The following is a 20,084-nucleotide window of genomic DNA, read 5'->3' on the forward strand; positions in this document are numbered from 1 at the left end:
GGGAGCACCAAGGAGGGGAGCACCAGGCAGGAAGAGAATAGCAGGAGGGGAGCACCAGGCAGGAAGAGAATAACAGGAGGGGAGCACCAGTCAGAAGAGATTAGTGGGAGGGGAGCACCAAGCAGGAAGAGAATAGCAGGAGGGGAGCACCAGGCAGGAAGAGAATAGCAGGAGAGGAGCACCAGGCAGGAAGAGAATAACAGGAGGGGAACACCAGGCAGAAGAGATTAGTGGGAGGGGAGCACCAAGCAGGAAGAGAATAACAGGAGGGGAGCACCAAGCAGGAAGAGAATAGCAGGAGGGGAGCACCAAGGAGGGGAGCATCAAGCAGAAAGAATAACAGGAGGGGAGCACCACTGACTCGGAAGGTAGAAAAGCAGAAGAGTCACTGAGGAGACATTGTAACAGAAATAAAAGCAGAGAATCATTCTTGTAGAAACTCTACCTCAGGCCCCGATGGCCAGCGTGTTATTGAATAAAGATGATTCAAGGAACTTGCTCTTCCTGGTCTCTCCTGATCTTTATTAGTTTGTGGATTATTTTTCTATGCTATGAACATATCCAGGTGTGCACACTACACCCATCTCTTGACATATGGGGGCGTCCCCCTCATAATCTAAAGTAAATGTTTGCTTAGCTGGTCTATCCAGCCTGGGCCATAAAACCAAGGAAATTGTCTTTGCCATCACCATGGAAACTGACCCCACTCCTGTGCCAAATTCAGTAATCCAGGCTTATATAACTTGTCTCTGAATGGCTCATTGTCTCTGGGTGAGAGGTCACTAGCCATAGTCTCTCTGTTTTTGTTTTGTTTTGTGCTTTTTTTAAAGACCAGGATCTGTTACAGTTCAGGCTGGCCTCCCACTCACGGTGACCCCCTGCCTCTACCTCCTGAGTGCTGGAATTGTAAGTGTGAGCCACCATGCTTGGCCAGCAGGCTGCTTAGACCAGAAAACCCACACTACACTATACACACTGCATTTAGAAAAAAAAAAAAAAAAAGGTCTATTTGAGGGTAGGCAGGCACATGTGGAGGTCTGTTTGAGATATGCACATGCGTATATGGAGATCAGGGCACAAATTGCAGGAGTCAATTCTCTTCTTCCACCATGTGGGTCCCGGAGATGGAACCCAGGCTCTGTTGCCGGTGAGTGCTTGGTACCAAGTATCCTTACCACCTGAGTTCTTTCACCAGCCTCTCTCTCTTTTCTCAGTGGGAAACCCAACCCTGATGTTCAGCACCATTCAGTGCACTGAGGTACCATGGGTGATGAAAGTCTTGTGAGCCTCCGCCAATTCTTCTGACTATTCAGCAGCCTGAGCTGAATGCTCAACCTGCAGCAGGCCAGTGAGGGTCAGGTCCTCGGAGATATTCACGAGCTCACATCTGTCCCTTTAGCACGTGTCCAATGAATACCTCTAGCCTGAGAGATGTAACGAGGGAAAGTGTCGTCAACATAACCAGAAATGGCTTTCAATTAGAACTCTGTCACATTTAAAATTTTCTGTTACTAATGCTTAAAAATTAAGGCTGGACATGTGGCTCAGTTGGTAGGGCACTGCCTAGCACGCCTGATGCCCCGGGTTCCACTCCAGCACCTTGGAAACCAGGTGTGGTTGTGCTTGCGTCTCATCCCCACACTTTCGAGGTGGAGGAAGGAAGATCAAGGTTATCTTTAGCTACATAGTGAGTTCAAGGCCAGCCTGAGCTATGTGAGACCTTGTCTTGTAAAAAAAAACAAATATAGTCACTATATTAAAACAGTAGCTGGCCTCCAGTTTCTTGGGAGGGACAGTTGATCTGGCAATATGCTTGTCCCAGACTTCTGGGTGACAGTTTGCTTTAGGCAGGCCTGGCCTGGGGCTCCCATGCTCAGCATGGCTGAGGCTGATCCCTCTCTTATCTTGTGTGTGGCTTCTCAGGTAACAGAGTTTTTCCTATCATACCCACAACCCAAGAAGTCCCTTTCTAGAAATTAGTGTGGGCAGATCCCTCTAATGAAAATACTCGAGAGTTCACTGTGGTTACAAGGCGATCATCTCCACTCTAGGGCTAAAGGAGTGGGGTTGGATGGTGGGTGTGGCCAGCTTCTCTCAGGATCTAAGCTTGGGGGTCACAGTGCTGGAGGGGCATTAATTGAAATGGGCAGACATCAGATCTATTCCTGTGAAGGTGTGCGTGGGCACGGGATGGAGTGAGGGTTCTCTCTGCTTTGGTTTCTTTGGTAGCCACAGGAAAACTAGTAAACCACTAAATTAGCCAGTGACCACTAGAATTTAAGGGACCCAGAGAAGAGTCTGCATGCCAAAAGCCACCACCTTCACTAGTCTCCTGATTCGGTAACTGCCGAATGCCTCCCCAGAAACCTCTACCTCGGAATTCTCACAAATGAGATTGGTTGAAATGCTAAAAGATATAGCAGGCACCCATTCACACTAACATGTGACTGCATGACTGGAGAGGCCCGTCTCAAGTCATGGATGTAGTTTACCAGGGATGTAGTCAAGACAGAAATAGTGAAAGAGAGCGGTGCATCGTGGGATTAGAAATTGAATAGAATATTCACCAGGGGCAAAGACTAGCTTCACCAGTACCAGGTGAGACTCCTATCACTCTTTGATGTGTTAAGTCTGGTTCAACTTTTCTACCCAGCCTGGCTGTGGCAGCCATTCCAGAGGGGCTGCCCATCGTTGTCATGGTGACGCTGGTCCTGGGAGTGCTGCGGATGGCTAGGAAGCGTGTTATCGTGAAGAAGCTGCCCATTGTAGAGACTCTCGGTGAGGGCTCCCCCTCCCACACAGACCGAGTCAGGGGGCGGTGTGGGGTTGGGTTGTATGAACCTGGGGCTTCAACCACGTGTGTCACCCAGGCTTGGTGACAGCTCATCTCTCTAAACCTGTCTCTATGGTGCCAGGTTGCTGTAATGTCATCTGCTCTGACAAGACAGGCACTCTGACAGCCAACGAAATGACAGCAACCCAGCTTGTCACATCCGATGGGTTCCATGCCGAGGTAAGCTTCATGGTCTTTCACAAGGCAGGAGACCAAGGTGTGCCCTGTCAGCCCTCTCCTGCTTGGGGAAGTGACAGAGTCCTCTAGTAACAGCAAGGGAGAAATAAATACCTTGGAGGTTGGTCTAAGAAAGTATCGTGACCAATTAAAGATGGCCTCCTTGATTTTATTATTTATTTATTTTCTTTTTTGAGTTTTTTGTTTTGTTGTTGTTGGGTTTTTTGTTTGTTTGTTTTCAAGACAGGGTTTCTCTGTGTAACCCTAGCTATCCTGGAACTCACTCTATAGACCAGGCTGGCCTCGAACTCAGAAATCCACCTGTCTCTGTCTCCTTAGTGCTGGGATTAAAGGCGTGGACCACCACCACTGGCCTCCTCTTTTATTTATTTTTTAATAGTCAAATCTTACTTTTTATAGTTTTTGCAGGATGGAACCCAGGGTCTCCTCTATGCTAGACAGGCACCGTACTACTGAACCACACGCCCAGCCCCTCATTGACATCCCACCTCGATTTTGTGGTGCTGAGGCTCGCCTGACATGCTGGGAAAACACTCTGCCACTGAGCGGTCCTCCCTGGCTCGCTGCTCGCTTTTATTTGGAGACAAGGTCTTACTTTGTAGCCAGGCTGACTTTGAACTTGAGCTCACCTGCCTCCGCCTCTCCAGTAGCTAAGACGGCAGGCTTCCATCTCCCTTGGAGTTTTTTGAAACAGAGTTTCACTCTGTAGCCTGGGCTGGGCTGAACCTCACTGAGTAGCCCAGGATTTACTGCGTAGTAAATCTCTTGTCTCAGCTTCTCATATGATGGAGTTTCCAGACCTGAGTCACCCCACCCAAATCTTTACAAAATTTAAAGGCTACAGAAGTACCTGTCACCGCCAATGACAAACCGACCCTGAGTCACTGGTCTCTGCCTCTCCTGTGGCACAGCTGTACCCTCCCTTAACCAGTAACTTGGGGTATGGATATCTTTCTGTGGAGCTTTCCAGAGCAAAGGATCACCAAGTGGGGGCTCACAGGCCATGGCCTGCTCTTGTCGATAAAATTTTCTTCTTTTTTTTTCCCCTCGTTTTAAAGATTTATGTATGTGTCTGTCTATATACCTGTGCACCAGTGCGTGCAAATAAACGCAGTGGCCTTGGAGGCCAGAAGAGGGCGTTGGATTCCCCCAAAGCTGGTGTTACAAGCAGTTTGAAGCCATCTAGTGGTGGTGCTGGGAACTGAACATGGGTCCCTTATAAGACCACTGGCCGCCCCTCAGGCCACCTCTCAATAGCATTGTCTTTGGCACACTGCCATGCCGATCTGTAAACATTACATGGCTGGTTGCTTTTCAACCCCAGCCTGCACTGTCTTCACTGATAGAGGTTTGTGAGCTGCAGAAGCCTCAGTGCTTCCTCTTGGCTTAGGGTGCAGTCTCTTCCAAGCCCTCTCTGTATGCACCTTAGCTTGTGTAGCCACAGCCTCCACTGGGAGCACTTGCAGCCGTTTGCCATAGTACATGCAACCTCTACTGTCAGGAAGAGGTCCGGGGGCAACTGACAGTCTGCAGGGTCATCCTCAGTGTAGGCTTATGGCTTTGGGATAGACCCTAGGAGAGGGAACTTGTACCATCCAGCTATTGGGGGTTTTGGCTCTTGATGACATCCTCCTGCTGTGTCCTTCCAGGTCAGTGGCATTGGATACAGTGGCGAAGGGACTGTGTGTCTTCTGCCGTCCAAGGAAGTAATCAAAGGATTCAGCAATGTGTCAGTGGGAAAGCTGGTGGAGGTGAGGACTGGGTGGCCGGAGTGGGGCGGTGTGGGACTTGCCCGAAGGGGGGTGACTGACTGACCTTGGGGCATCAGCTCGGACATCACCCCTAAGTGGATAGGAAGGCAGAGGGGAAGGGAAGGCTAGAGCCCGGCTGGGCTCATGGTGGGGATCCTGATCCTCCTCTACCTAAGGTAGGGGTAGCAGGCAGCCCCCAGGAAGTCAGAGCCTCTCTGTCCTCCCCTGCAGTCCTTCTCTCATGGGCCCTGCTTGGCTATCTTCCCTCCCCTCAGCTCCCTCAGCTCCTGCCTTACAGACTCAGGAACAAACTCACAGACTCCACTGGAGGGCTAAGCTGAGCCCCAGTGTGACCGGGAAGCGGCAGTTGTCATGCTCTCCAGTTTCTGGTCCAGATTTCTCCCTAAGCTAACTGCTGCAGAACACTCCCATAAAGCCTGCGGCTTAGTGATGTCTGCTCATCCTCCTGTGTGTAGTCACTGTCACGCCCCTGCTCCAGAGCACGGTGTCACCCCAAGTAGAGACCCTACTAGCGGTCACTGCCACCCCACCACCCCACCTCAGACCCCAGGCTACCTGTGCCAGGTGCTCCCCTCTGACAGCTTCTGGCACTATTTCCTATCCTGGTGGTACAGACCTAGCATCCCAACTACTCAAGAGGCTAAGGCAAGAGAATTGCAAGTTCAAGGCCTGCCTGGGCAACTTAGCAAGCCCTACCTCAAAAATGTAAAACGAAAAACTAAAACTGCACAGTTCAGTGGGAGAAGACTTTTCCAGCATGTGAGAGGCACTGAGTTCCATGCCCCAGTGTTGGGGAGGGGAGGAGAGCACACACCTGTGTGTGTCTGAGCCACTGCTTAGTTGAAGGAAACTCTCATAGCCTGGCCCAGCGATAAGGCCATGCCTGCAGTGTCAGCCTTTTCATGGTGTGAGTGAGCCCAGGGCCGAGGTGCTAGTTCCCAATACTGACTTTGGATATTGCAAACCCCGCCTTCAGGCAGGCTGTGTCGCCAACAACGCTGTCATCAGGAAGAACGCTGTAATGGGGCAGCCCACAGAAGGGGCCTTGATGGTGCTGGCCATGAAGGTAAGAGGTCAGAAGAGGACGTTCGTGTCTTCTGTGACTCTCCACTTGCTCCCTTGAGACAGGGTCTCTCGCTGAACCTAGAGCCAGGCTGGCAGCGAGCGATCCCCAGAAATCTTCCTGTTACCCTCCCCATCCCCAACAGCACTGAGATGACAACACACACTACCACTTGGTAGCCTAGAAGTTTTGGTTCTAGAGTGGGAAGAACTCCCACCAGGAGCCACAGCAAACATTCCAACTGAAGTAGAAGCCCAGCCTTCCCCCTACCCACTGTGGGCTTCTGGTGTCTAGAAGCCAACAGGCTAAGACAGGAATAAGAGTGTTAGGAGGGCTGGCTGATCCCCATAACCAAGGGAAACTAGATTGTTTCTCCACAATGGAAGTGTCTCGAGGGGGGTGGGGATCCTTTAGGGTGTCTCTTGGTCCTACTGTGTCCTGTGGTTAAAGTCAATGGAAAACTACAACAGTCTAATCCAGGCAGGATGACAAAGGACACAGATGCTTCAGGGATGAAGGTATGGGTCACTCCTCCAGGAAAAGAGCCAAGATATGCTGAGGTGCTTGCTTGAGGGTGGAGGGAATACAGAATGGGTTGTAGCAGAAGGGAGTTATAAACACCAGCTAAGGTCTCTTGACCAGTTAGAGAAACAAGGATTGTAATTGACATGTTCAGTCATGCTTTGTTAAGAATGTGTGTGTGCGTATATATACATATATTAAGCCGATATTTGTGTTTTCTTTTCTCTCTTTTTCATGTCATTATACTGATTCTATAATCAGTTCTGTTCCTATAGAGAACTCTGACTAGCTCACATGGGTGCTGGGGATTTGAACTCATGTCTTCATGTTGGCAGAGCAAAGCCTCTTACCTACAAAGCCATCTCCCCAGGCCTAGACATCTGCCCACCCCCGTCTTACCTCACCTTCACAATTTCATTGCTTAGTTTTAGGTATTGTGAACAGAACCCAGGGCACTGCGGCTGGCTGAGCCACGTTCCAACCCTAATTGAGTTCATTGGGTTTGCACAAAGTATCATGGGGACCCCAAACAGCCATGTCCCTGCAAAGCCCACCCCAGCATGGGTGTGACATCCCCTGAGCTGCAGAGGTAGAGCCCACCCCTGATCTGGTGTGTCCCCTGCAGGGAACCTGCTACATACTCTAGCATGTCCCAGCTGCAGTTGAGGACATGCAGTTTGGGGGTAGCTAGAATCCTGAATGAGAACACATAAGGGTCTGAGGCCCGCCCTACTCCTCCTCCTGAGGGAATGTCAACAGACCCTCCTGAGGGTCTCTTGGGATGAGTCACACTTCTCTGGTGAAGATACTAATGGCTGCCCATCTCAGAGGATAGCATTCCACAGATCAGCCACTGCTCACTCCTGTGGGGGCTGCAGGTGTATCTGTGCTTTGAGGGGCATGGGGAACTCTTTCCAGGCATGGTAGACATGCCTTTAATCTCAACATTAAGGAAGAAGAGCTGGGCTCTGTGAGTAATAGGCCAGCCTGGTCTATATAGCAAATCCCAGGCTAGCCAGGGCTACAATGTGAGACCCTGTATCAATAGGGGACCAGGGTCCTCATGGCTGCCTCTTTCCACAAGTCATTCCTACATCTACCACTGTTACTGGAATTTTGGAATTCCTTTCCCTCCCGAACACTTTCTCTAGTGCATGAGATACCTAGCTAACACCAGGTTGGTTTTGGAAAACTGAGTTTTATCTGGTGAGCAACAGGCCCCAAAGTCTTCAAAGACCACACAGCGATGGCCCTGCAGGCCCCAGGCTGCACCTACCCAAATGTCTTTGTTCCCTAGAAGTTTCTAAAGGAGCTGAGGCAAAGGCTTGGTTCTGGGACCAGAGAAAAGAAATTCTTTTCCTGGGTGAGATCTCTGAAAGCAGGCAGCCTTCCTTCCCATAGCTATTGCCTGGGATTCTGTAGTTGGAATGCTGATTTACACAGACGAAGCTTAGCGTGCACCCTGGCTCAGGATGACTCCCTGAAAACTTTCCCTCTTACACCCCAGATGAACTTAAGTAGCATCAAAGATTCCTACATACGGAAAAAGGAAATCCCCTTCAGCTCAGAGCAGAAGTGGATGGCAGTGAGATGCAGCCCAAGGAACGAGGTAAGCTTGGCTTTTGTTGAGACAAGTTTCACTAAGGGGCCCAGACCAGCCTGGAACTCGGGGACCTCCTGCCTCAGTATCTGAGAGCTGGGATGATAGGAACACACTGTGTCTGTGATGCTATCCTTCGCTCAAACCAAAATAAGGTGCAAACACCTGGGAAAGAGGAGTGGGGGGATGCTCCACACATTCCAGAAGCTTCCAAACAGAAACATGACAGCCATGAACTGGGCATTCTGCCCCGTGGTGGTCACAGTGGGGACCCTTATCCAGCCACAATGTGGGGGTCTCAAGCTCCTCTTGACCTGCATTGGAAAGTCCAGGTGTGGACCCGAGGACCGGTGTGTTTTAGGGGTTCTGGTAAAGGTTCAAGTGCAAGGCAGCTATCTATGCAGCAGAAAGCACCCAGTGACAGTGGATTCTTTTCCTTTTCTTTCCAAGGATGGGGAAGATATTTACTTCATGAAGGGGGCCTTTGAGGAAGTGATCCATCACTGCAGCATGTATAACAATGGGGGTATCCCCCTGCCTCTGACACCCCAGCAGAAGTCCTACTGCCAGCAAGAAGAGAAGAAGATGGGGTCACTTGGCTTGCGGGGTTGGTATCATGTCCTCCCATCCCCTTCTCACTGGGACTTAGAGTTTGCCTGGGGTGTTTCTGGGATTCATGAGAATCCTGAGCAAATCTGCAGCAAGGCCCAGTGTGAAACTTCACAGTCAAGATAGACTGCCCAGTCACCGGTGACCCCTGCTGATGCAGGGATGGCTTGTGTACTGAGAGCATCATTTGCCACATTCTCAAAGGCATACGAAGTTTGTGCCGTGAACTAATGTCAGGCACAAACTTCACTCCCTGCCCCCTTGGTCACTTTGACGTTTTCTCGGCGACATGGTCAGTGTCTTCCCCAGCAGGCTGATGTTAAAACTCTTGTGCCATTTGCTGCCTGGTCCCTCATTGGAGAAAAACTCTGAAAACACTCTGGAATGCTTATATTCCATGGGGGCAGGAAAGGCGGTGAAGTTACCCTACCCACTACCTCCACCTCCCTACTCTGGGGACAGATGAGTGTACACTGAGCCCGTGACAGACAAGGCTTTGTCTGCCTGTTCGCCAGCTCCCAGGGGCTGCATCTGGACAATCTGCCCTGTGTGACCTGGGCTATTTCCCACACCCACCCTTTCCTGTCTAGAGTGCCTGTGCTGCCCCAAGAGCCACAGTAGGATTTGCTAGGGACAAAAGATGGTCCCCAGCTCCCACCAAGCTGGCCTTCTATCTCTCATAGTGCTGGCCCTGGCGTCTGGCCCTGAGCTGGGGAGACTGACATTCCTGGGGCTTGTGGGCATCATCGACCCCCCAAGGGCTGGCGTGAAGGAAGCGGTCCAGGTCCTCTCTGAGTCTGGTGTGTCAGTTAAGATGGTGACGGGGGATGCTCTGGAGACCGCCATGGCCATAGGTAACCAGGGTGAGGGACAGGGAGGGAAGGGGCCTCACACCCAGTGCTCCCTGCTCCGCCTTGTGTCCAAAAGGGGGAAAGTCTACATTTAAACAGTGGACCTACTAAGTGCTTAGGAGCTTTTCAGCTGTGATGTCCATGCACAAGTGGCATCCTATACCGTGTAATTCCAGTCTGGCTTCCTCCATTGGCTGGGCATCTTTGACCAGTTGTAGGACCACTCTGATGCTTGAGTGTCTTCATCAGCAGTGAGCCAGCAGGCCTCCTCTGCCTCCTCCTATCACTACAGTTAGGGACAGTCATGTTGACTCTGTCCCAGGAAGGCCCAGTGCCGTGAGGTCACAGGCCAGAGTTTCAGGGTTGTCATGTCAGGTGCCAGTAATACCACTTCCCAGCAGAGTGGCCTCGGGGAAGCCAGTTTTCACATAGTTTCCTTGACATGCGTAAATGTTGGTTCACCTCAGTTATGTCAGACTCGGCGACCGAGAAGGGCTAAAGTCAGGTGTGTCAAATGTCGGGTGGGTCAGGGCCACAGTTCTGGCCTAGAAGCCACTCCTCAGCCCTGACTCTCTCAAAGGAAGAACCATCGGCCTGTGCAACGAGAAGCTGAAAGCTATGTCCGGGGAGGAGGTGGAAGGCATGGAGCAGGGTGCACTGGCAGCCCGAGTGAGGCAGGTGGGTTCTCCCGGGGGCAGACAGGGCAGGGACGGAGGGGTCCTTCATCTCCCATGCCCACTGATGCTTTTTTGACTCCCTATACCAGGTGTCTGTATTCTTCAGGACCAGCCCGAAGCACAAGGTTAAAATCATAAAGGTAACAGGGCCAAATGACGGGGGCCATCCAGGGTGGGACTATCCAGGGTGGCAGGGTCTCAGCTGGCCCAGTGACAGGAATGGTCCAAGGGGGCAGGCAGCTCAGCTGGCCGTGGCTGTAGCTTTCTTCTCTAGGTTTTGGCAGCTTTGTGCATCCCATGCACCCATCCCCACTTACGAGAATGCTATCACATGTTTAGCTGCAAAGGATGCTGGGAAATGCCATCTCTAGTGGTCTAGTGGGATAGGTACTTCACAGCTAAAACAGGAGTGGGCCCTATAAATGTGGGTGTGAGGAAGCCGGGGTCCACTGACCACAGACCCTGGAAACAGCAGGGGGAGCTAGATGCTGTAAAGAGAAAATATTCAGGCGCCCACAACAGAGCTGCCCTGATTTCTCTTTGTCAGCCAGAAGCCTGTGAGTTTCAGGCCTTTCCCCACATCTGTACCTGGAATTTTGCTGAGCTCTTCAGTAGCTGTATTTTGTTCTTTGGGGGCTGTTTGAGGGAGTTCTGGGATATTTAGGTTTTAGTGCTGAAGAATTAATACATGGCAGCTCACAACTGTTATCCCAGTACCCAGAAGGCTGAGGTAGGAGGAGCATGAGATCCAAGACAGCCTAAAATACATTAAAAGACCCTATTGAGGGGGGGGAATTATATATATATGAATGTGGGTGCACACATGCCCCAGTGCATGTGTGGAGAACACGTGACAACCCATGGAAATCCATTCTCTCCTATTGACCATGTGGTTCCTGGGAATCACACTCGGGGCATCGAGATTGGTGACAAAACTCCTTTACTTGATGAAACATCTTGCTAGCCCCAAGAATTGGCTTAGTTTACTGCTCACTGACAGTGCCTTTCACAAGCCACCTGTGTTGTCCTAGCCAGGGTCTCACAGCAGCCTGTGAGGCCAGGATGGTGACTGCCATTTGCTTTGCAGATGAAAAAAACTAAGCTGGGTAATCCAGGGCCATGCCCTTGCAGTAGAGCTACTGTGACTAGACCAGCTGGCCCCAGCTTCTAGAGGATAGGTGGCTACTGCCCTGTGATACAACAGGGAGGGCGTCAGAAAAGGTGTCAGAGAGCCCTCAGGCTGCCTGAGAGCCTTCACCACCTGCCCTTCACACAGGCACTGCAGGAGTCAGGGGCAATTGTGGCCATGACGGGGGACGGGGTGAATGACTCCGTTGCCCTGAAGTCTGCGGACATCGGGATCGCCATGGGACAGACTGGGACAGACGTCAGCAAAGAGGCCGCCAATATGATTCTGGTGGACGACGACTTCTCGGCCATTATGTGAGTTGCCATACCTGTACCCCAGAATGTACTGTAGTGGATATGAGGGGGTTCTCTTGGGGCTCAGGGAAGTCCCTGGGGAGAGCTATAGCCCAGGATTATCACTGTGGCCGGGGTCCCCCATTCCAAATGTATGGAGCTTCTCAAGGCAAGGTCCTGAGACTGGCCTGTCATCACTGTGGAACATAGCCTAGCCCAGCGGTTCTTAACCTTCCTCATGATGAGACCCTTCAACACAGTTCCTCATGTTGTGGTGACACCCCAATCATAAAGTTATTGCATTGCTGCTTCATAATTTTGCTAGTTCTGAATTATAACATAAATGTTTTTGGAGCTATTTTGGAGTGTGCCAGTGAGGTCGTGGCCTACAGGCTGGGAACCACAGGCCTGGAGCCACTTGACTAACCAGTAACCAGAGGCGGCTGTTAGAGATCATGCTTTGGGGCTTGAGGGATGGCTCGGTCACCAACGTGCTTGGCCTGCAAGCATGGGGACACGGATGTGGCACCCTGAGTTGGCATAAAAACACAGGCAGGGTGATAGAGGCTGTCAGGGAGGCCCAGGGCTTACTAACAGCCGGCCTTGCCTGACTGGCAAGCTCCAGGCCAGCCAGAGATCTTGTCTCACAGGAAGGGCAACCGCCTCTCTGGAGATGAGATCCAGGGTTGTTCTCTCGCTTCCATACTTAACGAACACTTGCATAAATAAAATCTGGAGGCTCAACAGGAGGCAGGAGGATTGAAGTTGCCCTCCTCTGGATTTAATGTTAACCAGCTGAAAGACTTTTAAGACTTTGCTCTTGAGTAAATCACAATACTTAGAACACTTAGAAGGGTGTTTTTAACAACAAAGGCACCACCATAGCAAAGTTTCTCTGCCATTAAAAATACTCTTCCAAGCATGATTGTGTGTGGGTGTGGATGTGTCTGTCTGTCTGTCCATGCAGCCCATAGCCATAGGAGTGTGTGTAACTGTGAGGGCCAGAGTCAGGAGGATCCCTGGGACTTGCTGGCTGCTAGCATTGCTTCAGGCTCTGTGAAACACTCACTGATTCACAGGAGTAAGGCCAAGACAGCAGGACACCCACCATGTTTAGGCAGAAGACAGACGGACAGTGACATCTCTGAACCTCTTGCTCTGCCTTCAGTGTGGAGCTTGGCGTCTTTCATCTGCTGTTGAGCTGCAGGTGTATTGAACCCTCAACATCTTGAGCACGGGTGGGGCCCTGGCTCCAGTTGAGAGGGGTCACCCACAGGATTCGCACAGAAAGAATACACCTACCAGTGTGTCCCAGGTGTGCCAGCAAGGGTTACCTGCCCTGTTGCACCTGGGCTTACCACTCTATGTGACTGAGTCACCCCCAGACCTCTTGCCCACACACACTCTTTTGTCTCCCTTTTAGGAATGCAGTAGAGGAAGGCAAGGGCATCTTCTACAACATCAAGAACTTTGTTCGCTTCCAGCTGAGCACGTAAGCAGAGACAGACCCTCCTCCCTGCTCTCTGGGTGCTGCATCTGGGGCACCCACTGACGGGCTGTCTGTCACCTGTGCCCAACAGAAGCATCGCAGCCCTGAGCCTCATCACCCTGTCCACCGTGTGTAACCTGCCCAGCCCCCTCAACGCCATGCAGATCCTGTGGGTGAACATCATCATGGACGGGCCGCCAGCACAGAGGTGAGGCAGTGGGCTGCAAGCAGGACCATGTGTGCGCCCTCCCTCTCAGAACAGACTGGAGCTCCCTCGGTTACAGTATACTCCTGGGGCCCATGGCTCCATCCCACTGGAAAGTCAGGCCACCACATCCAGGAAGTCCTCTCTGATCACTCTAACAGTGGTGGCCTCATCCTTAGGCCTCTGCCCTGACTTTTCCTGAAGGAGAAAGTGTCATTGTTTTGGATTAGGTTACCATGGTTACTATGGACTTGATGCCCCTTGGCCCTTAGAATGCTGCTTGCATGATGCTCACTGGTGTCTTGAGAGTACATGGGAAGGGAAGTGTGAGCTGGCTGAAAGGTACAGAAGACCCGTGTGCCCTACAGCCTTGGTTGCTTACACAGGGAGGTGTCATTACAAATGCAGCTGATCCGTCGGTTAGTGTCTCTGTAATCCTCTGTGGTACACAGAGGGAGAGTTCAGTCCATTTCCCCAGAATCCAGTCGGGGGCTGAGGTTTCCATAAGTCTCCTGTGAGACGGCAGGTTGGGTAGCTCCCAGGTCTCTACCCCGTGTGCATCTGGGCTCTCCTGATGTTTCTGGGTGACAGAGCTGGGCCCGGTTTCTCCAGGCCCCACTTAAGAACCCTTATGGTAATGGGAATGCATAGGGGTTAGGCCATGACATGGGGAAGGTTGAAGCCCAGTGCTGGCCCTAGCTAGGTTCTCGGGCCTGTCTACGTCTGGATATTTGGAGACAGATGGGGGGGGGGAGAAGAGATGGAAAAGAGAAGAGAGGAGAGAGGAAAGAAAAGAGGGGGAGAGATAGAGAGAGAGACAGAGACAGAGAGAACACACTATGGCTATCCGTGGGACACTTACTTGGGGACAAGAGCAGGAGACAACTTTGAGGCTGTACCAAGTGACCTTTTTAGAGGAAAGCTCTCAGTGTGTACAGTCCAGGCTGGCCTGGGGATTTACTATGTAACCCAGGATGGCCAGGGGATTTACTATGTAACCCAGTATGGCCTGGGGATTTACTATGTAACCCAGTATGGCCTGGGGATTTACTATGTAACCCAGGATGGCCAGGGGATTTACTATGTAACCCAGTATGGCCTGGGGATTTACTATGTAACCCAGGCTGGCCTGGGGATTTACTATGTAATCCAGGCTGACCTTGAACCCAGAGATCCTCCTACCTCAGCCTCCCGAAAGCTGGGGTTACAGGTTGTGCACCACCTGGGCCAGCTTCTGAGTGACCATTGCTGTTTCAAAGCCTCCCTGGTCTTTTCTGCACAGCCTAGGGGTGGAGCCTGTGGACAGAGACGCCCTGCGGAGGCCTCCCCGGAGCGTCAGGGACACGATCCTGAACAGAACCCTGATCCTGAAGGTCCTCATGTCGGCTGCTGTCGTCATAGGGGGGACCCTTTTTATCTTCTGGAGAGAGGTGAGCAGGGCACGGCATTGGCTTGCTCAGAGACAAGAAGAGCAGCACTGGGAACTGGGTGCTCTCTCAGAACTGGTGCATATGTGTGCGCACATGTGCACACACACACACACAGAGGAGAGCTTGGTGCTGTCAGAGGCCAGAGAGTAGGTGCTGGGTGAGGAGAAGTATGGAGGTCAAGTGCTGGGGCCAGAGCACAGACATGGGGTCTTGTGGGGGGTCCCCACCATTTTCGTTGTCACAGGAAGCCACAAGACCCACTTACAGTCTGAGCCCTTCCTAGTATGGGTAAATTTCATGGCCCATTGGTGAAGCCTCTTGCAAGGTTGGATATGGCCGAGATAAGGAATTAGGTGGTCACATGAGCCGCCTGGTATGCTGAGGAACCCCTGTTGTGTGTAGATATGTCCTCCAGGGCATCCAGATGGCAACTTGGTTCCAAGAGCCCACCTGGCAGCCAGGGGGGTGGGGGGATATACACGGGACTGAGCTGTGTTCCAGCCTGGAGAGGAGTCCATTGGGGTTGGGGGAAACTGAGGCAAAAACGTCTGAAAACTTGTACCCACAAATCCATCTCACGGGGGCTCCGGCCAGTCCTTGTGATGAGCCAGCCGGGACTGACACAGTTAGGTGTAACAGATACTCTTACCGTGCCTAGTTATCTCTGAGGTCAGACACTCCTCATAGGACATGGGCTCTGGTCCCTGGGTTTGTGCAGTGGGATGACCTGCAAGGCAGTTACCCACTAAGATGGTGGTTCCCAACCTTCCTAATACAGTTTCTCACGTTCTGGTGATCCCCAACCATAGAATTACTTCTGTTGGTACATCACGACTGTAATTTTGCTACTGTTGTGAATATCTGCTGGTCTTAGGTGACCCCTGTCAAAGGGTCATTTGTCCCCAAAAGGGTCAGGACCCACAGGAGAAGGTGCCTTTCTCTTTTCTGCTGCCTTCCAGCTGTGCTGGCAGCTGACAATCCTCCCAGGGTGGGAGTCTCCTGGGCCGGCACAGCACATGGCTCAGAGCTAGCTTCTACTGTATACCTTTGGGGCTGGGCTGACCAGCCATCCTCGGGCAGCACCCATAGGCCACCCCGGTACATTGTACCCCTCAGCTCTATGACAGGGAGTCCCCTTCCTCCTCTGCCATGAGCATGTGGATATACTGCATTCCAGATCCCAGAGAACGGTACCAGCACCCCACGCACCACCACCATGGCCTTCACCTGCTTCGTGTTTTTCGACCTCTTCAATGCCCTAAGCTGCCGCTCTCAGGTGAGCAGAGCCGGCCCTGCCTGAAGCCCCACCCCTGCGGACCCAGGACGGGGTGCTATGGATAGGGACCCTGCAACACTGTGTCTCCTACACTACTGGCAGAGGTTTGGGGAGAGGGGTACCAGTTTCAGCTTTCAGCCCCCAGGGGCTCCAAGCTCCAACACACCTGTCATTCAGCTGCCAACTTGGGGGGCAGGCACAGACTGCATGGTGTCCCTGGGGCACAGCTCCTGAACCCACGCCATGTGCTTACACCAGCCCACTCACGCCTCTCATCCCCCACAGACCAAGCTGATATTTGAGATTGGCTTTTTCCGGAACCGCATGTTCCTGTACTCGGTCCTTGGGTCCCTCCTTGGGCAGCTGGCGGTGATCTATGCCCCTCCCCTGCAAAAGGTCTTTCAGACCGAAAACCTGAGCGCGCTCGGTGAGTGATGGGGACTGAGACTTGACCACCAACTGGGGTGAAACTGTGAGAGCCACAAACAGAGTAGGAGCTTGAAGTCCAAGCTGCCACCAAAAGGCAGGCTGGTCCACAGGCTTCTGTTCTGTGGCGGGAAGGTAACATACAGACATGGGGAACACAGAGGAGGCCCCTCTGCACAGAGTGAGTCCTGGGGCTAGGACTGGGTAGCAGCATCCTGAACCTCAGGACATGCACAGTCTGGGGGCTTGACTGGGGATGGTGTGACTTCTAAGGGTGCTCAGCTGAGCTGGCCGTCCTGCCGTTCTTGCTGAAAGGGACATAATGTAGCAGTCAGGGATGTCCAAAGGCATCCAGTGTGCATGCCCAGCTTTGGAGCCCGGGACTCCCCAAATGCCAAACAGAAGTGGGGACAGGAAGTAAACAAGCAGCCCCTAGGCCTGCAGCCATGGATCCTGCAGCGAAACTAGCCCAAGAACCGTGGCTACATGTCCCCTATCTTTCCTTCTGTCCCACGATGGTCACTGGCCACCTCCATCCAGGAGCAATGGACAGAGAGTCAGCTCCCAGATCTAGTACAGAGCAGGCCATTGCTCCAGCACAGCTTACTACTGGCCCAGTATGGCCACGTGGGTGTGCAAATATGCAAATAGAGCAAGCACTTGAGACTTTAGAGCAGGCCAGGAAGGGCAGCCCTCCCCTGTGACCTAAAATCCAAGTCCCCAAGTCCCTGTGGGTCCTCAGTGAGTCCTCTATAGGAGCAAGCAATGAAAAGGCACCCAGGGTCTGGGGACACAGGTCAGCATGAGGACCCAGGTTTGATCTTCAGAATCCATGCTACTGCTGGGGACTTAAGGGTTTCAGTGGCCAGCCAGCCTAGTTGAAAATGGTGACCTCCAGGTTCTGTGAGAGATGCTGTCTCACAGAAGGAAGGTGGAGAGCAGAGACCGCCAGAGTCAATCTCTGGCCTTTGCCGGAACATTCAAGTGCAAAGCAAACCCTCGGGATGGGGCTGCTGGCAAAGTGTGTTTGCTTGGCTTACCCCCAGCTCCTCGTGACCTAGGCAGGCCTGTAATCCCTACACTGGCGCTGGTGAGGTGCAGGGAGGAGGATCTGGAGTATGAATTCCTCAGTTGTGCAAGCTTGAGGCCAACCTGGCCTACCTGAGACACACCTCAGAAAGACAGGGAACCCACAAGCAAGTTCCCAAACAGCCTTTTCCACAGTGGGGGAAGAAAGACAGCTTGCCAAAGCCTTGGTGACTTGTTTGGGCATCTAATGTCACAGAAGGACCCTGGCCTCTTCAAGGGTGGCAAGCCCCTTCCCCTCAGCCCCCGAAAGTCTGTTAGGTTGAAGGGGAAGGTAGGAGACATGGCAGGTGGCCAGCAGGTAGGTACTACTGTCTGGGACTCTCTCCCCACAGACCTGCTGCTGCTGACTGGCCTGGCCTCGTCTGTGTTCATCCTGTCGGAGCTGCTCAAGCTGTGTGAAAAGTTCTTCTCCGGAGCCAAGCCCACTCAGATGCCCCTGGAGGCCGTGTGACGGAACCAGTGTGTCACAGCCTTGAATGACCTGTGTCCTTGGATACCGCTGGCCTGTCCCCGTCCTTCTGTACCACCTACTCCATCCAAGAGGCAAATTTAAAGACCGTGCAGCACTGGGCCACTGGCTCCACATGTCTTCCTGGCCTGCTGGGACATCATGTCCTGCACAGGACGGGGTGGGGCTTTTACTAAAACATGGCGCTATTTATTAAACCACCGTGTTTTTTTTAAACCTGTCTCTGTGCTTGAGCAATGCAGCCCCACGTGGAGGCACAGGACTTCACGGCCACCAGGACTATGGCCACTCTGCCCACGGACGTCCCCCACTGAGGCCTTGCATCCCCATCTAAGATGCGGTTCTACAAAGAGCTTTGCCTCATGATTTGGAGTTCAATCCCCTGTGCTCCGGGGGTGGGGGAGGGGAGGGAGTGACTCCGAAAGTATGATTTATGTAAAATCTGATTCAAAACAAAGACACAGTGGCATTGCTGAGCGAGGATGGGGCATTTAGTGAGAGCTGAAATTGTAAAAAGCTGAAATCCCACAGACCTTTACCCTCACTCCGATGGAAGCGCAATGGTGCCTACTGTGTGCAATGGTACTACTGTGTGCAAAGCTCTCACGCTCACTCCGTGGACGCCAAAATAAAACCCACTCCTGACAGGGATGCCTCAGAAATACAAACACGGATGGAAGCTGCCTCCCCCAGAAACATCTCAAAGCACATGTTAGCATCACACCTCATGGAGAAAGAACCTAGACTCTCCATGGGAGTCAGGGAGGAAGAGGCGGTGGAAGTGTCACTGAGGTGAGCACTCACCTGACATGCCAGCTACTCGGGAGAGCTAGGGCAAAGAGGTTACAAGCTCGAGGTCAGCCTGGGCAACTTAGCAAGACTCATGATCCCCCTGCCTCTGCTCCTTAAAGTAAAGGGGTGGGGCTCAGTCCTTGAGCGTCGTCACCTGGCACAGATGAGCCCCTGGGCTCCGTCCCACACTGAAGACATGAATATGGGGAGATGTGTAATGTCACCGGAGGAGCCATGCCTGCACACTCAAAATGGTGACCTAGAGGTGAACAGAAACTGCTATGACGGCTGTCAGAGGGAGTGGGGACCTGCAGCCCAGCGTCACTAGCTGGCAGCTGGGCCTCTCAGCGCCCTTCACACTTCTTCTCAAACAACGGGAAGCCCACACTCCTGTATCCCAAGAGGCTGGACAGGTGGATCCCTGATAATCAGGGCTGGGGGTCACGGTACGAAAGGATTCAGCAAGCATCAGGAACATACCTCACACACGTGTGCTCATGTGTACCTCACACACGTGTGCTCATGTGTGCCCAAGTATACTGTCTCACAGGCACACGTCACACACATATCTGTGCAGAATGCACATCTGTACACGGACATATGCCCCAATAGAGTATATATGTACACAAGCATAGGTACACACACACACGTACACCTGGGCAAAGGTGTGCATCACACTTGTATGAGTATGCATCTGCAAACGGAGACGTACGTGCAGACAAACATGCCCATTTATATATAGTACATAAATAATTTTAAAGTAACTTAAGTAGAGGAAAGACATACCATTCAACACAAACGGTACTAGGGGCTGGGGCACAGCAGGGAGCACTTGCCTAGTTGGCACTAAGCCTCCACCACCTCCCACCCCTGTTACATTCCTTAGTACTGCCAGAAAGAAAAACCAGCGTCTTTTAAACCAACAAGTCTTGTGGTTCATCTTAAAGACAGTGCCAGATGCGCAGGAAGGGTGGTCACTATGGCAACAGTCAGCCTCCAATCAGATGCTGACCTGCCTGAAGGGATGGCGAACTTGCACAGCTGACACATACATTGGGAAAGATGGAAAGAAATCCTGAGCAATTCCCACTGAGGGACAGAAGATGTGCGGACACGGCTGTGCCCACCACCCCACCCCCACCCGTGTGCAGAAAGAGGCTTCCAGAGAAGCCTGGGGAGGAGGGGATGAATCTTCCCAAGCTGTTGGTCTCTCCTCTCTGTCCTTCCAGTCCCTCACTTAGGCGCTCATTATAACAACCACCTGTGCAGCACGGTCTGCGTTTCTTTACCTCTTCCTTCTAGCTCTTTCTGGGCCCGCCTCCGCCTCCGCCTCCGCCTCCGCCTCCGCCTCCGCCTCCGCC

The 20,084-nt window shown here is 52.3% G+C and overlaps 1 protein-coding gene across 1 annotated transcript in view; it reads left to right on the forward strand.

Annotated features, from left to right (window-relative positions):
- Atp2c2 (ATPase secretory pathway Ca2+ transporting 2) overlaps nucleotides 1-18,145 on the forward strand; it is a 58,939-nt gene extending 40,794 nt beyond the window's left edge. The window contains exons 12-27 of the mRNA XM_028753022.1: nucleotides 2,654-2,778; nucleotides 2,916-3,013; nucleotides 4,681-4,782; nucleotides 5,780-5,869; nucleotides 7,896-7,997; nucleotides 8,439-8,595; nucleotides 9,281-9,451; nucleotides 10,029-10,126; nucleotides 10,215-10,265; nucleotides 11,402-11,568; nucleotides 12,971-13,039; nucleotides 13,128-13,244; nucleotides 14,524-14,671; nucleotides 15,849-15,947; nucleotides 16,233-16,374; nucleotides 17,795-18,145. Of these exons, the coding sequence (XP_028608855.1) occupies nucleotides 2,654-2,778; nucleotides 2,916-3,013; nucleotides 4,681-4,782; nucleotides 5,780-5,869; nucleotides 7,896-7,997; nucleotides 8,439-8,595; nucleotides 9,281-9,451; nucleotides 10,029-10,126; nucleotides 10,215-10,265; nucleotides 11,402-11,568; nucleotides 12,971-13,039; nucleotides 13,128-13,244; nucleotides 14,524-14,671; nucleotides 15,849-15,947; nucleotides 16,233-16,374; nucleotides 17,795-17,913 (1,855 nt within the window). The 3' untranslated portion in view covers nucleotides 17,914-18,145. The remainder of the gene's footprint in view (nucleotides 1-2,653; nucleotides 2,779-2,915; nucleotides 3,014-4,680; nucleotides 4,783-5,779; nucleotides 5,870-7,895; nucleotides 7,998-8,438; nucleotides 8,596-9,280; nucleotides 9,452-10,028; nucleotides 10,127-10,214; nucleotides 10,266-11,401; nucleotides 11,569-12,970; nucleotides 13,040-13,127; nucleotides 13,245-14,523; nucleotides 14,672-15,848; nucleotides 15,948-16,232; nucleotides 16,375-17,794) is intronic.
- The last annotated feature ends 1,939 nt before the right edge of the window (nucleotides 18,146-20,084 follow it).

This window comes from Grammomys surdaster, unplaced genomic scaffold (genome assembly GCF_004785775.1).
Source record: "Grammomys surdaster isolate TR1022 unplaced genomic scaffold, NIH_TR_1.0 128, whole genome shotgun sequence".
NCBI classification, from domain to species: Eukaryota; Metazoa; Chordata; class Mammalia; order Rodentia; family Muridae; genus Grammomys; species Grammomys surdaster.